A 16,833-nucleotide genomic window follows, 5' to 3' on the forward strand; every position below is an offset into this window, starting at 1 on the left:
CCTCTGTAGACGAGTCCTCGTCAAACATTCTTTCAGCCACCTTATACTGTCCTTGACTAACAAGGCCACACCTCCCCCTCTTTTACCGCCTTCCCTGTTCTCAGTGAAAGATTAAACCCTGGAACCTGTAACATCCATTCCAGACCCTGCTGTATCTATGTCTCCGAAATGGCCACAACATCGAAGTCCCAGGTACCTATTCATGCTGCAATCTCACCTACTTTATTTCGGATACATCTGGCGTTGAAGTAGACACACATCAAACCAGCTTGTCGTTTGCCAGCACATTCCTGTGACCATGAAATCCTGTCCATGCCCTCCCTACTCTCATCCTCCTCTGCACTGTAACTACACCTCCGGTTCCCATCCCCCTTCTGCGCTAGTTTAAACCCATCCGAAAAGCACCACAAATTTCCTACCCAGGATATTAGTACTTCTCTGGTTTGAATGAAGACTGTCCTGTTTGTACAGGTCCCACCTTCCTCAGAATGAGCCCTAATTATCCAAGTCCCTGAAACCCTTCCTCCTGCACCATCCTTGCAGCCACGTGTTTTGCTGATATCTCTCCCTATTCCTTGTCTCGCTATGACATGCATGGGTAACAAACCAGAGATAACAACTCTCCCATCCAGAACTCGCTCGGTTTTGGTTTGCCTGTGTCCGTCTGTTTGTGTGTGTAGGGGTTTAAAAGGTGCATAGAGTTTCAATTTATTGACAATTTTAGTTTTATCCTGCTTGCGATTAATACTTAGTTATTTGTAATAAGTAGCAGCTCTTGTGAAGAACAGGAACCCAGTCAGTATTAACCGTTAGCATGAGTCCATCAGGAAGGAAAACTGGGCACTTGGAGCATTTTGATTTTATTTTTGTGATAACCCCCCAGCCACAGTGGGGCTTGAGGGTCAGTGTACTTTCCAAAGGGGTTTGGAACAAAACATGGATGTGAAATATCAGAGCTACCTCCTATTTTCCTAAAATTTTCAGATCCTTTGGGAAGAGTAATTGTAACTCCTGTTTCCCAACTGGACAACACACATGCCTGGATTACCCCCATCCAACACACATGCCTGGATTACCCCCATCCAACACACAGGCCTGGCTTACCCCCATCCAACACACAGGCCTGGATTACCCCCCATCCAACACACAGGCCTGTTTTACCCCCATTCAACACACAGGCCTGGCATACCCCCATCCAACACACAGGCCTGTCTTACCCCCATTCAACACACAGGCCTGGCATACCCCCATCCAACACACAGGCCTGGATTACCCCCCATCCAACACACAGGCCTGTTTTACCCCCATTCAACACACAGGCCTGGCTTACCCCCATCCAACACACAGGCCTGGTTTACCCCCATCCAACACACAGGCCTGGATTACCCCCCATCCAACACACAGGCCTGTCTTACCCCCATCCAACACACAGGCCTGGCTTACCCCCATCCAACACACAGGCCTGGATTACCCCCCATCCAACACACAGGCCTGTTTTACCCCCATCCAACACACAGGCCTGGATTACCCCCCATCCAACACACAGGCCTGTCTTACCCCCCATCCAACACACAGGCCTGGCTTACCCCCATCCAACACACAGGCCTGTCTTACCCCCATCCAACACACAGGCCTGGATTACCCCCCATCCAACACACAGGCCTGGCTTACCCCCCATCCAACACACAGGCCTGTCTTACCCCCATTCAACACACAGGCCTGTCTTACCCCCATTCAACACACAGGCCTGGATTACCCCCCATCCAACACACAGGCCTGGCTTACCCCCCATCCAACACACAGGCCTGGCTTACCCCCATCCAACACACAGGCCTGGATTACCCCCATCCAACACACAGGCCTGGCTTCCCCCCCATCCAACACACAGGCCTGGCATACCCCCATCCAACACACAGGCCTGGTTTACCCCCATCCAACACACAGGCCTGGTTTACCCCCATCCAACACACAGGCCTGGTTTACCCCCATCCAACACACAGGCCTGGCAAACCCCCATCCAACACACAGGCCTGGATTACCCCCCATCCAACACACAGGCCTGGCTTACCCCCATCCAACACACAGGCCTGGCAAACCCCCATCCAACACACAGGCCTGGATTACCCCCCATCCAACACACAGGCCTGGCTTACCCCCATCCAACACACAGGCCTGGCTTACCCCCATTCAACACACAGGCCTGTTTTACCCCCATTCAACACACAGGCCTGGCATACCCCCATCCAACACACAGGCCTGTCTTACCCCCCATCCAACACACAGGCCTGGCTTACCCCCCATCCAACACACAGGCCTGGCTTACCCCCATCCAACACACAGGCCTGGCTTACCCCCATCCAACACACAGGCCTGGCTTACCCCCATCCAACACACAGGCCTGGCATACCCCCATCCAACACACAGGCCTGGCTTACCCCCATTCAACACACAGGCCTGTTTTACCCCCATTCAACACACAGGCCTGGCATACCCCCATCCAACACACAGGCCTGTCTTACCCCCCATCCAACACACAGGCCTGGCTTACCCCCATCCAACACACAGGCCTGGCTTACCCCCATCCAACACACAGGCCTGGCTTACCCCCATCCAACACACAGGCCTGGCTTACCCCCATCCAACACACAGGCCTGGCATACCCCCATCCAACATACTGGCCCTGGCTCCTCCTCCCTCCCCTACAACACAGGAGTTCTGCTTCACCCCAAACAAATGAAGCCCAGATACACTTCCCAACCCATCTCCCATACAATTGTTGTTGTTCTAAATTAAAACTTCTTTTGTATTTTAACTACACTGTTTAAATAAATTGTGTTTCGCTTAACATCGAGTAATGTGACCAGTTGCATCACATCTGGAATACATACTCCACATCTGCCTTTAAAATAAGAAACACTTAGGATCTCAGCTCCCTTCTTAAAATAGTTTGAGGGTGTTTGGTCTGGTCAATAACACTGCCTATCCAAAGCTCTACCCTCCCCTTCTCCTTCTTCCATAAGAACCTATCCCAACACCAGGCCAGGTGAGGAGGAAAACACAAGTCGTGAGGCAACTTGCTTCCGAACTGAATTTGAATGAACTTTATTATCACGTGTACTCAAATGTGTGCAATGAAAAGTTTACTGTTACTGCATTATAGCACCATCTTAGGTACAAAGGTACCTAGGTACAGATACTTAAGATTAAAATCTTAGAAAATAAATCAGCAAAGTAAGGAAATGAACAGTCCAGCATTTCAATCATAGCAATAAATGAGAAAAATGAAGTAATAAAAAGTTCAGAGCATCAGTCTTTCTGACCCAGTCCATGCCAGCACCCAGCCTCAGGAGAGACCTCCACTGCGATGCTGTTTGTGCCGGACCCCACCAACTGAGAAGTTGCCCCACTTTAGGAGCCATCTCTTCCCCAACAAGCCCACTTCACTGATGCAGCTGAACCCAGACTGACCCAACAACAAAGAGTCCTTGGCTCTGCCATCTTGAACAGTCTGCTGCCACCAACACTGCCCTCCCCAATCACTGGAGGAGCTTTGCTGCAGCTGTTGCTGCCGTTGGCTCCAAACCCCTGGAGAATGACCTCATTGCTGCTGCCATTGGCCCCAAACCCCTGGAGAATGACCTCATTGCTGCTGCCGTTGGCCCCAAACCCCTGGAGAATGACCTCCCTGTTGCTGCCATTGACCCCATTAACCTGGAGAATGACCTCATTGCTGCTGCCATTGGCCCCAAACCCCTGGAGAATGACCTCATTGCTGCTGCCATTGGCCCCAAACCCCTGGAGAATGACCTCATTGCTGCTGCCGTTGGCCCCAAACCCCTGGAGAATGACCTCATTGCTGCTGCCATTGGCTCCAAACCCCCTGAGAATGACCTCACTGCTGCTGCCATTGGCTCCAAACTCCTGGAGAATGACCCCATTGCTGCTGCCATTGGCCCCAAACCTTTAGAGAATGACCTCATTGTTGCTGCCATTGACCCCAAACCCCTGGAGAATGACCTCCCTGTTGCTGCCATTGACCCCATTCACCTGGAGAATGATCTCATTGCTGCTGCCATTGGCCCCGAACCCCTTGAGAATGACCTCATTGCTGCTGCCATTGGCCCCAAACCCCTGGAGAATGACCTCATTGCTGCTGCCATTGGCCCCAAACCCTTCGAGAATGACCTCATTGCTGCTGCCCTTGGCCCCAAACCCCTGGAGAATGACCTCATTGCTGCTGCCATTGGCCCCAAACCCCTGGAGAATGACCCCATTGCTGCTGCCATTGGCCCCAAACCCCTGGAGAATGACCTCATTGCTGCTGCCATTGGCCCCGAATGGCAGGCAAATGCACTCAAAGCCGCTGGCCTCCTCTCACTGGGAGAACATTCTCGCTGCCGTTACATCCTATCTCCAGGAGGTCTGCTACTCCACATATAGCCTGCTCTCGCTGTTTAGATTAGATTACTTCCAGTGTGGAAACAGGCCCTTCGGCCCAACAAGTCCACACCGCCCCGCCGAAGCGCAACCCACCCATACCCCTACATCTACCCCTTACCTAACACTACGGGCAATTTAGCATGACCAATTCACCTGACCTGCTCATCTTTGGACTGTGGGAGGAAACCGGAGCACCCGGAGGAAACCCACGCAGACACGGGGAGAATGTGCAAACTCCACACAGTCAGTCGCCTGAGGCGGGAATTGAACCCGGGTCTCTGGCGCTGTGAGGCAGCAGTGCCGGTGCTGCCAACCAACTGCCACAGAAGAGAAGAAACAAAAGACCAAAACAAAAGGAAAATAAAGTGAAACAAAAAGAGCAGAAGTAAAAGTAACACAAAGAGGGAAAGCAGATGACAGCAGGGCAAGAGCTGGGCACAACCCTGTTACACTACCGCCATCTTACAACAGAACTGACACCTACTTCGATATTAATTCAACTGAGGTGATGTCTGAAAATGTTCCAGGAGACACAAACACAAAGTCAGTTAGCTCAATGCAACACCTTAGCGGAGCCCCGTTCTCCTGTCCTAGTGACCAGGACTTGGGGCCTTTCCTGTCCTCTCTCTCTCTCTCTCTCTCTCTCTCATGCTCTGCCTCTATTGTACACAGACAAAAGGTGCATTTTTAACTCTGAATTATTTTTCTGAACAACCAATGAATATTGTGCGAAGCTTTATTTTTATTAAACATGCTCATTGGTCCACTGACTGAAGAAAAGAAAAGAAATACTGCTCCTCACAAGAAATTCCACATAAATCTGTCCATGTTTCCTTCACAAATTTCTGAATGTTTATCTGCAAGAATCACCTTACTGACATTGAGAAAAGCTATCTTTACTCTGTCACAGTTATCTAACTGCTCCTCTGAAAGACATGACTACACCTTGAACAAACTCTGGATGAACAAAGGCCAATTTTCTTCAGACTACTTCAGTTTTGTGGCAACTTTTGTAAATGACCCAGAGTACACTCCTTCCTCCTTCCTCACGAAACTGGGTACCAAGGGAATGCCCTCTATGACAAGTATGTCTGTCGTTGGATAAAGGACCAAAACTGGATACAGTAATCCAGGCGAGGTCACAGCAAGGCTTTATTCACCTGCAGCAAGATATCTTTACTTTTGAACTCAAATCCACTTGCGATGAAAGCCAACATACCATTTGCTTTCCTAACTGCTTGCTGCATCTGTATGTAGACTTTTAGTGACTTATGAACAAGGATCACATTATTTTCCTGTCGGATTGTTAGTTTCAGTTGCTTTCTCATGAATTACAAAATCATAGTGTGGAAGCAGGCCATTTGGTCCATCATACCCCTCTGAAGAGCACCCCACCCTGACCTATCTCCCTTCCCTCTCCTTGTAACCCTGCAGTTCTCATGGTGAGTCCACCAAGCCTGCACATCTTTGGACTGTGGGAGGAAGGGCAGCACCTGGAGGAAACCCATGCAGACAAGGGGAGGATGTGCAAACTCCACACATTCAGTCACCTGAGGATAGAATCAAGCTGGTACATTTCTGAAAGTCAAGTATTGATGTGCATCTTTGATGAAAACTTGACGTAGATGAATCATCTAAAGAGAATATAACTTCAATTTACACAATGTTTATTATATCTATCAAATGAGAAAATAATGTGAATGTTCATTACTCCAGCATTGGTAACAGAACAAACTCCCCAGTATTGCAGAAATGAAATTGTCTCTTGATACAAATCTCATCTAATAATTCACAGAAAAATGACCAGAATTATGAAGTAAAAATCCTCAAATCTCCGTTGTAAAATAACACCAGAGTCATTTAATAAAAATGACAATAACTCAGAATGGCTGTAAATCAGTGACGAGGACATTGTTCTGTGACTTGTTGAAAACCTGGACATTAAAAACAGAACGGACTGTCTGAATCAGTGCAAGTAACAGCACTGGAGGGTGACTGGTAATTGTATTGGTCAGGTTACAATGATCCTTACCGTTCACTGAGTCCAGAATCACAAGCAGGAGCAGCACTATGTGGTGAACATCTGTCATCTTCAGATCTCAGCAGAAGAAGAATTGCCTGATAGGGAGAGCAGTGATTGTCTCTTTATTTGTCACCAATCTCATGTTACATCAACATTGCACTCAGATCATTGTTAACTGAGTCGTACAACACTTCCACCAACGTTATGTTTGCTAATATTTGTGTGTTATTGTTCCTGTCCTTTCTAATTCTTTAAATACTGTGAGTGATGTCTCAGGAATCTTCGATAAACTACCATGATGGACAAGCACCTGAATAACGATCCTAGACTAAGATGAGCCAAGACATGATGTTTGATATGAATGCTACTCACTGCGTTGTCATTGTTACCCTCAGGGTTGGGTGCCCACAAAGACCTGAGAAACTGAGGAATGGAGATTGGTCAGTGGGCCTTTAGAATCTGCAGTGGCCATGTCAATGGATCAAAACATATTACCTAAGATTTTCCTGACTGAACCCAATCATCCATAAGTTCGTCAAACCCTTTGAAAAGATCAGCTATGGGTTAACAGGAGAGAGAATTCGAAAAAGAAACCTACTCTGCTACTGCTGTTGGAGTAATACCAGGATAGTAACTGGGAGGAGTGTGCACCAGGTCAGTGTCACTGTGTAACAGACTGGGAGGAGTGTGCACCAGGTCAGTGTCACTGTGTAACAGACTGGGAGGAGTATGCACCAGGTCAGTATCACTGTGTAACAGACTGGGAGGAGTGTGCGGCAGGTCAGTGTCACTGTGTAACAGACTGGGAGGGGTGTGCACCAGGTCAGTGTCACTGTGTAACAGACTGGGAGGAGTGTGGGGCAGGTCAGTATCACTGTGTAACAGACTGGGAGGAGTGTGGGGCAGGTCAGTATCACTGTGTAACAGACTGGGAGGAGTGTGTTCCAGGTCAGTGTCACTGTGTAACAGACTGGGAGGAGTGTGCACCAGGTCAGTATCACTGTGTAACAGACTGGGAGGGGTGTGCACCAGGTCAGTGTCACTGTGTAACAGACTGGGAGGAGTGTGGGGCAGGTCAGTATCACTGTGTAACAGACTGGGAGGAGTGTGCACCAGGTCAGTGTCATAGTGTAACAGACTGGGAGGAGTGTGCACCAGATCAGTGTCACTGTGTAACAGACTGGGAGGAGTGTGCACCAGGTCAGTGTCACTGTGTAACAGACTGGGAGGAGTGTGCACCAGGTCAGTGTCACTGTGTAACAGACTGGGAGGAGTGTGCGGCAGGTCAGTGTCACTGTGTAACAGACTGGGAGGAGTGTGCAGCAGGTCAGTGTCACTGTGTAACAGACTGGGAGGAGTGTGGGGCAGGTCAGTGTCACTGTGTAACAGACTGGGAGGAGTGTGCACCAGGTCAGTGTCACCGTGTAACAGACTGGGAGGAGTGTGCACCAGGTCAGTGTCACTGTGTAACAGACTGGGAGGAGTATGCACCAGGTCAGTGTCACTATGTAACAGACTGGGAGGAGTGTGCACCAGGTCAGTGTCACTGTGTAACAGACTGGGAGGAGTGTGCAGCAGGTCAGTGTCACTGTGTAACAGACTGGGAGGAGTGTGCACCAGGTCAGTGTCACTGTGTAACAGACTGGGAGGAGTATGCGGCAGGTCAGTGTCACTGTGTAACAGACTGGGAGGAGTGTGCAGCAGGTCAGTGTCAGTGTGTAACAGACTGGGAGGAGTGTGGGGCAGGTCAGTATCACTGTGTAACAGACTGGGAGGAGTGTGGGGCAGGTCAGTATCACTGTGTAACAGACTGGGAGGAGTGTGCGGTTGGTCAGTGTCACAGTGTAACAGACTGGGAGGAGTGTGTGGCAGGTCAGTGTCACTGTGTAACAGACTGGGAGGAGTGTGCACCAGGTCAGTGTCACTGTGTAACAGACTGGGAGGGGTGTGCACCAGGTCAGTGTCACTGTGTAACAGACTGGGAGGAGTGTGGGGCAGGTCAGTATCACTGTGTAACAGACTGGGAGGAGTGTGCGGTTGGTCAGTGTCACAGTGTAACAGACTGGGAGGAGTGTGCGGCAGGTCAGTGTCACTGTGTAACAGACTGGGAGGAGTGTGCACCAGGTCAGTGTCACTGTGTAACAGACTGGGAGGAGTGTGCACCAGGTCAGTGTCATTGTGTAACAGACTGGGAGGAGTGTGCACCAGGTCAGTGTCACTGTGTAACAGACTGGGAGGAGTGTGCACCAGGTCAGTGTCATAGTGTAACAGACTGGGAGGAGTGTGCACCAGGTCAGTGTCACTGTGTAACAGAATGGGAGGAGTGTGCACCAGGTCAGTGTCACTGTGTAACAGACTGGGAGGAGTGTGCACCAGGTCAGTGTCACTGTGTAACAGACTGGGAGGAGTATGCGGCAGGTCAGTATCACTGTGTAACAGACTGGGAGGAGTGTGCGGCAGGTCAGTGTCACTGTGTAACAGACTGGGAGGGGTGTGCACCAGGTCAGTGTCACTGTGTAACAGACTGGGAGGAGTGTGGGGCAGGTCAGTATCACTGTGTAACAGACTGGGAGGAGTGTGGGGCAGGTCAGTATCACTGTGTAACAGACTGGGAGGAGTGTGTTCCAGGTCAGTGTCACTGTGTAACAGACTGGGAGGAGTGTGCACCAGGTCAGTATCACTGTGTAACAGACTGGGAGGGGTGTGCACCAGGTCAGTGTCACTGTGTAACAGACTGGGAGGAGTGTGGGGCAGGTCAGTATCACTGTGTAACAGACTGGGAGGAGTGTGCACCAGGTCAGTGTCATAGTGTAACAGACTGGGAGGAGTGTGCACCAGATCAGTGTCACTGTGTAACAGACTGGGAGGAGTGTGCACCAGGTCAGTGTCACTGTGTAACAGACTGGGAGGAGTGTGCACCAGGTCAGTGTCACTGTGTAACAGACTGGGAGGAGTGTGCGGCAGGTCAGTGTCACTGTGTAACAGACTGGGAGGAGTGTGCAGCAGGTCAGTGTCACTGTGTAACAGACTGGGAGGAGTGTGGGGCAGGTCAGTGTCACTGTGTAACAGACTGGGAGGAGTGTGCACCAGGTCAGTGTCACCGTGTAACAGACTGGGAGGAGTGTGCACCAGGTCAGTGTCACTGTGTAACAGACTGGGAGGAGTATGCACCAGGTCAGTGTCACTATGTAACAGACTGGGAGGAGTGTGCACCAGGTCAGTGTCACTGTGTAACAGACTGGGAGGAGTGTGCAGCAGGTCAGTGTCACTGTGTAACAGACTGGGAGGAGTGTGCACCAGGTCAGTGTCACTGTGTAACAGACTGGGAGGAGTATGCGGCAGGTCAGTGTCACTGTGTAACAGACTGGGAGGAGTGTGCAGCAGGTCAGTGTCAGTGTGTAACAGACTGGGAGGAGTGTGGGGCAGGTCAGTATCACTGTGTAACAGACTGGGAGGAGTGTGGGGCAGGTCAGTATCACTGTGTAACAGACTGGGAGGAGTGTGCGGTTGGTCAGTGTCACAGTGTAACAGACTGGGAGGAGTGTGTGGCAGGTCAGTGTCACTGTGTAACAGACTGGGAGGAGTGTGCACCAGGTCAGTGTCACTGTGTAACAGACTGGGAGGGGTGTGCACCAGGTCAGTGTCACTGTGTAACAGACTGGGAGGAGTGTGGGGCAGGTCAGTATCACTGTGTAACAGACTGGGAGGAGTGTGCGGTTGGTCAGTGTCACAGTGTAACAGACTGGGAGGAGTGTGCGGCAGGTCAGTGTCACTGTGTAACAGACTGGGAGGAGTGTGCACCAGGTCAGTGTCACTGTGTAACAGACTGGGAGGAGTGTGCACCAGGTCAGTGTCATTGTGTAACAGACTGGGAGGAGTGTGCACCAGGTCAGTGTCACTGTGTAACAGACTGGGAGGAGTGTGCACCAGGTCAGTGTCATAGTGTAACAGACTGGGAGGAGTGTGCACCAGGTCAGTGTCACTGTGTAACAGAATGGGAGGAGTGTGCACCAGGTCAGTGTCACTGTGTAACAGACTGGGAGGAGTGTGCGGCAGGTCAGTGTCACTGTGTAACAGACTGGGAGGGGTGTGCACCAGGTCAGTGTCACTGTGTAACAGACTGGGAGGAGTGTGCACCAGGTCAGTGTCACTGTGTAACAGACTGGGAGGGGTGTGCGGCAGGTCAGTGTCTCTGTGTAACAGACTGGGAGGAGTGTGCACCAGGTCAGTGTCACTGTGTAACAGACTGGGAGGAGTGTGCACCAGGTCAGTGTCACTGTGTAACAGACTGGGAGGAGTGTGCACCAGGTCAGTGTCACTGTGTAACAGACTGGGAGGAGTGTGCAGCAGGTCAGTGTCACTGTGTAACAGACTGGGAGGAGTGTGCACCAGGTCAGTGTCTCTGTGTAACAGACTGGGAGGGGTGTGCACCAGGTCAGTGTCTCTGTGTAACAGACTGGGAGGGGTGTGCACCAGGTCAGTGTCACTGTGTAACAGACTGGGAGGAGTGTGGGCCATTTCAGTGTCACTGTGTAACAGACTGGGAGGAGTGTGTGGCAGGTCAGTGTCACTGTGTAACAGACTGGGAGGAGTGTGCACCAGGTCAGTGTCACTGTGTAACAGACTGGGAGGAGTGTGCACCAGGTCAGTGTCACTGTGTAACAGACTGGGAGGAGTGTGCACCAGGTCAGTGTCACTGTGTAACAGACTGGGAGGAGTGTGTACCAGGTCAGTGTCACTGTGTAACAGACTGGGAGGAGTGTGCACCAGGTCAGTATCACTGTGTAACAGACTGGGAGGAGTGTGCACCAGGTCAGTGTCACTGTGTAACAGACTGGGAGGAGTGTGCACCAGGTCAGTGTCACTGTGTAACAGACTGGGAGGAGTGTGTACCAGGTCAGTGTCATAGTGTAACAGACTGGGAGGAGTGTGCACCAGGTCAGTGTCATAGTGTAACAGACTGGGAGGAGTGTGCACCAGGTCAGTGTCACTGTGTAACAGACTGGGAGGAGTGTGCACCAGGTCAGTGTCACTGTGTAACAGACTGGGAGCAGTGTGCACCAGGTCAGTGTCACTGTGTAACAGACTGGGAGGAGTGTGCACCAGGTCAGTGTCACTGTGTAACAGACTGGGAGGAGTGTGCACCAGGTCAGTGTCACTGTGTAACAGACTGGGAGGGGTGTGTACCAGGTCAGTGTCACTGTGTAACAGACTGGGAGGGGTGTGTACCAGGTCAGTGTCACTGTGTAACAGACTGGGAGGAGTGTGCGCCAGGTCAGTGTCACTGTGTAACAGACTGGGAGGAGTGTGTGGCAGGTCAGTGTCACTGTGTAACAGACTGGGAGAAGTGTGCGGCAGGTCAGTATCACTGTGTAACAGACTGGGAGGAGTGTGCACCAGGTCAGTGTCACTGTGTAACAGACTGGGAGGAGTGTGCACCAGGTCAGTGTCACTGTGTAACAGACTGGGAGGGGTGTGCACCAGGTCAGTGTCACTGTGTAACAGACTGGGAGGAGTGTGGGGCAGGTCAGTATCACTGTGTAACAGACTGGGAGGAGTGTGGGGCAGGTCAGTATCACTGTGTAACAGACTGGGAGGAGTGTGTTCCAGGTCAGTGTCACTGTGTAACAGACTGGGAGGAGTGTGCACCAGGTCAGTATCACTGTGTAACAGACTGGGAGGGGTGTGCACCAGGTCAGTGTCACTGTGTAACAGACTGGGAGGAGTGTGGGGCAGGTCAGTATCACTGTGTAACAGACTGGGAGGAGTGTGCACCAGGTCAGTGTCATAGTGTAACAGACTGGGAGGAGTGTGCACCAGATCAGTGTCACTGTGTAACAGACTGGGAGGAGTCTGCACCAGGTCAGTGTCACTGTGTAACAGACTGGGAGGAGTGTGCACCAGGTCAGTGTCACTGTGTAACAGACAGGGAGGAGTGTGCACCAGGTCAGTGTCACTGTGTAACAGACTGGGAGGAGTGTGCAGCAGGTCAGTGTCACTGTGTAACAGACTGGGAGGAGTGTGGGGCAGGTCAGTGTCACTGTGTAACAGACTGGGAGGAGTGTGCACCAGGTCAGTGTCACCGTGTAACAGACTGGGAGGAGTGTGCACCAGGTCAGTGTCACTGTGTAACAGACTGGGAGGAGTATGCACCAGGTCAGTGTCACTATGTAACAGACTGGGAGGAGTGTGCACCAGGTCAGTGTCACTGTGTAACAGACTGGGAGGAGTGTGCAGCAGGTCAGTGTCACTGTGTAACAGACTGGGAGGAGTGTGCACCAGGTCAGTGTCATAGTGTAACAGACTGGGAGGAGTGTGCACCAGGTCAGTGTCACTGTGTAACAGACTGGGAGGAGTGTGCAGCAGGTCAGTGTCACTGTGTAACAGACTGGGAGGAGTGTGCAGCAGGTCAGTGTCACTGTGTAACAGACTGGGAGGAGTATGCGGCAGGTCAGTGTCACTGTGTAACAGACTGGGAGGAGTGTGCAGCAGGTCAGTGTCAGTGTGTAACAGACTGGGAGGAGTGTGGGGCAGGTCAGTATCACTGTGTAACAGACTGGGAGGAGTGTGCAGCAGGTCAGTGTCACTGTGTAACAGACTGGGAGGAGTGTGCACCAGGTCAGTGTCACTGTGTAACAGACTGGGAGGAGTGTGCACCAGGTCAGTGTCACTGTGTAACAGACTGGGAGGAGTGTGCACCAGGTCAGTGTCACTGTGTAACAGACTGGGAGGGGTGTGCACCAGGTCAGTGTCACTGTGTAACAGACTGGGAGGAGTGTGGGGCAGGTCAGTATCACTGTGTAACAGACTGGGAGGAGTGTGCGGTTGGTCAGTGTCACAGTGTAACAGACTGGGAGGAGTGTGCGGCAGGTCAGTGTCACTGTGTAACAGACTGGGAGGAGTGTGCACCAGGTCAGTGTCACTGTGTAACAGACTGGGAGGAGTGTGCACCAGGTCAGTGTCATTGTGTAACAGACTGGGAGGAGTGTGCACCAGGTCAGTGTCACTGTGTAACAGACTGGGAGGAGTGTGCACCAGGTCAGTGTCATAGTGTAACAGACTGGGAGGAGTGTGCACCAGGTCAGTGTCACTGTGTAACAGAATGGGAGGAGTGTGCACCAGGTCAGTGTCACTGTGTAACAGACTGGGAGGAGTGTGCGGCAGGTCAGTGTCACTGTGTAACAGACTGGGAGGGGTGTGCACCAGGTCAGTGTCACTGTGTAACAGACTGGGAGGAGTGTGCACCAGGTCAGTGTCACTGTGTAACAGACTGGGAGGGGTGTGCGGCAGGTCAGTGTCTCTGTGTAACAGACTGGGAGGAGTGTGCAGCAGGTCAGTGTCACTGTGTAACAGACTGGGAGGAGTGTGCACCAGGTCAGTGTCTCTGTGTAACAGACTGGGAGGGGTGTGCACCAGGTCAGTGTCACTGTGTAACAGACTGGGAGGAGTGTGGGCCATTTCAGTGTCACTGTGTAACAGACTGGGAGGAGTGTGTGGCAGGTCAGTGTCACTGTGTAACAGACTGGGAGGAGTGTGCACCAGGTCAGTGTCACTGTGTAACAGACTGGGAGGAGTGTGCACCAGGTCAGTGTCACTGTGTAACAGACTGGGAGGAGTGTGTACCAGGTCAGTGTCACTGTGTAACAGACTGGGAGGAGTGTGCACCAGGTCAGTATCACTGTGTAACAGACTGGGAGGAGTGTGCACCAGGTCAGTGTCACTGTGTAACAGACTGGGAGGAGTGTGCACCAGGTCAGTGTCACTGTGTAACAGACTGGGAGGAGTGTGTACCAGGTCAGTGTCTCTGTGTAACAGACTGGGAGGAGTGTGCACCAGGTCAGTGTCATAGTGTAACAGACTGGGAGGAGTGTGCACCAGGTCAGTGTCACTGTGTAACAGACTGGGAGGAGTGTGCACCAGGTCAGTGTCACTGTGTAACAGACTGGGAGGAGTGTGCACCAGGTCAGTGTCACTGTGTAACAGACTGGGAGGAGTGTGCACCAGGTCAGTGTCACTGTGTAACAGACTGGGAGGGGTGTGTACCAGGTCAGTGTCACTGTGTAACAGACTGGGAGGAGTGTGCGCCAGGTCAGTGTCACTGTGTAACAGACTGGGAGGAGTGTGCGGCAGGTCAGTGTCACTGTGTAACAGACTGGGAGGAGTGTGCGGCAGGTCAGTATCACTGTGTAACAGACTGGGAGGAGTGTGCACCAGGTCAGTGTCACTGTGTAACAGACTGGGAGGAGTGTGCACCAGGTCAGTGTCACTGTGTAACAGACTGGGAGGAGTGTGCACCAGGTCAGTCTCACTGTGTAACAGACTGGGAGGAGTGTGCACCAGGTCAGTGTCACAGTGTAACAGACTGGGAGGAGTTTGCGGCAGGTCAGTGTCACTGTGTAACAGACTGGGAGGAGTGTGCACCAGGTCAGTGTCACTGTGTAACAGACTGGGAGGAGTGTGCGCCAGGTCAGTGTCATAGTGTAACAGACTGGGAGGAGTGTGCACCAGGTCAGTGTCACTGTGTAACAGACTGGGAGGAGTGTGTACCAGGTCAGTGTCACTGTGTAACAGACTGGGAGGAGTGTGTACCAGGTCAGTGTCACTGTGTAACAGACTGGGAGAAGTGTGTGGCAGGTCAGTGTCACTGTGTAACAGACTGGGAGGAGTGTGCACCAGGTCAGTGTCACTGTGTGACAGACTGGGAGGAGTGTGCACCAGGTCAGTGTCACTGTGTAACAGACTGGGAGGAGTGTGCACCAGGTCAGTGTCACAGTGTAACAGACTGGGAGGAGTGTGCGGCAGGTCAGTGTCACTGTGTAACAGACTGGGAGGAGTGTGCACCAGGTCAGTGTCGCAGTGTAACAGACTGGGAGGAGTGTGCACCAGGTCAGTATCACTGTGTAACAGACTGGGAGGAGTGTGGGGCAGGTCAGTGTCACTGTGTAACAGACTGGGAGGAGTGTAAGGCAGGTCAGTGTCACTGTGTAACAGACTGGGAGGAGTGTGCACCAGGTCAGTGTCACTGTGTAACAGACTGGGAGGAGTGTGCACCAGGTCAGTGTCACTGTGTAACAGACTGGGAGGAGTGTGCACCAGGTCAGTGTCACAGTGTAACAGACTGGGAGGAGTGTGCACCAGGTCATTGTCACTGTGTAACAGACTGGGAGAAGTGTGCACCAGGTCAGTGTCACTGTGTAACAGACTGGGAGGAGTGTGCACCAGGTCAGTGTCACTGTGTAACAGACTGGGAGGAGTATGCACCAGGTCAGTGTCACTGTGTAACAGACGGGGAGAAGTGTGCACCAGGTCAGTGTCACTGTGTAACAGACTGGGAGGAGTGTGCACCAGGTCAGTGTCACTGTGTAACAGACTGGGAGGAGTGTGCACCAGGTCAGTCTCACTGTGTAACAGACTGGGAGGAGTGTGCACCAGGTCAGTGTCACTGTGTAACAGACTGGGAGGAGTGTGCACCAGGTCAGTGTCACTGTGTAACAGACTGGGAGGAGTGTGCACCAGGTCAGTGTCACAGTGTAACAGACTGGGAGGAGTGTGCACCAGGTCATTGTCACTGTGTAACAGACTGGGAGAAGTGTGCACCAGGTCAGTGTCACTGTGTAACAGACTGGGAGGAGTGTGCACCAGGTCAGTGTCACTGTGTAACAGACTGGGAGGAGTGTGCACCAGGTCAGTGTCACCGTGTAACAGACTGGGAGGAGTGTGCGGCAGGTCAGTGTCACTGTGTAACAGACTGGGAGGAGTGTGCGGCAGGTCAATGTCACTGTGTAACAGACTAGGAGGAGTGTGCGTCAGGTCAGTTAGCCTGACCTAGTCATTGGTAAGATTTTAGAGTCTCCTGTCAAGAATGAGATTGCGAAGTCCTTAGAAGTCAGACGTAAAAAAGGACGGATTCAGCATGACTTAGTCAAGGGGAGGTTGTATCTGACAAATCTCATGGAAATCTTTGATGAGATAATGAGTAAGTTGGACAAAGGAGTGTCTGTCTACATGATCTACTTGGATCATCAAACAGCATTTGACACAGTGCCACACAGGAGTCTACTAAATAAGGTAAGAGCCAAGGTGTTAGGGACAAGGTACTGGTCTGGAAACCCAGTGGTTGTTATCTATCTAGACTTCTCAAAGGCCTTTGATCAGGTTTCTCATGGGAGGCTGCTGAGTAAGGTGAGGGCCCATGGTGTTCGACGTGAGCTACTGGCATGGATTGAGGATTGGCTGTCTGACAGAAGCCAGAGAGTTGGGATAAAAGGTTCTTTTTCGGAATGGCAGCCGGTGACAAGTGGTGTCCTAGAGGGTTCAGTGTTGGGCCGCTGCTATTCAGTCTATATATTAATGATCTGGACAAGGGGACT

General features: G+C 51.7%; 2 protein-coding genes across 2 annotated transcripts in view; one reads left to right on the forward strand and one right to left on the reverse strand.

Moving 5' to 3' along the window:
• The window catches only part of LOC140455111 (butyrophilin subfamily 3 member A2-like), a 307,710-nt gene that overhangs the window by 101,940 nt on the left and 188,937 nt on the right, over window positions 1-16,833 (forward strand). The gene's annotated exons all lie outside the window — the stretch shown is intronic.
• LOC140455283 (butyrophilin subfamily 1 member A1-like) overlaps window positions 1-16,833 on the reverse strand; it is a 98,178-nt gene that overhangs the window by 66,431 nt on the left and 14,914 nt on the right. Inside the window, exon 2 of the mRNA XM_072550028.1 lies at window positions 6,473-6,558. Within this exon, the coding sequence (XP_072406129.1) occupies window positions 6,473-6,530 (58 nt within the window). The 5' untranslated portion in view covers window positions 6,531-6,558. The remainder of the gene's footprint in view (window positions 1-6,472; window positions 6,559-16,833) is intronic.

The sequence above is a fragment of the Chiloscyllium punctatum genome, chromosome 30 (assembly GCF_047496795.1).
Source record: "Chiloscyllium punctatum isolate Juve2018m chromosome 30, sChiPun1.3, whole genome shotgun sequence".
Lineage (NCBI taxonomy): Eukaryota > Metazoa > Chordata > Chondrichthyes > Orectolobiformes > Hemiscylliidae > Chiloscyllium > Chiloscyllium punctatum.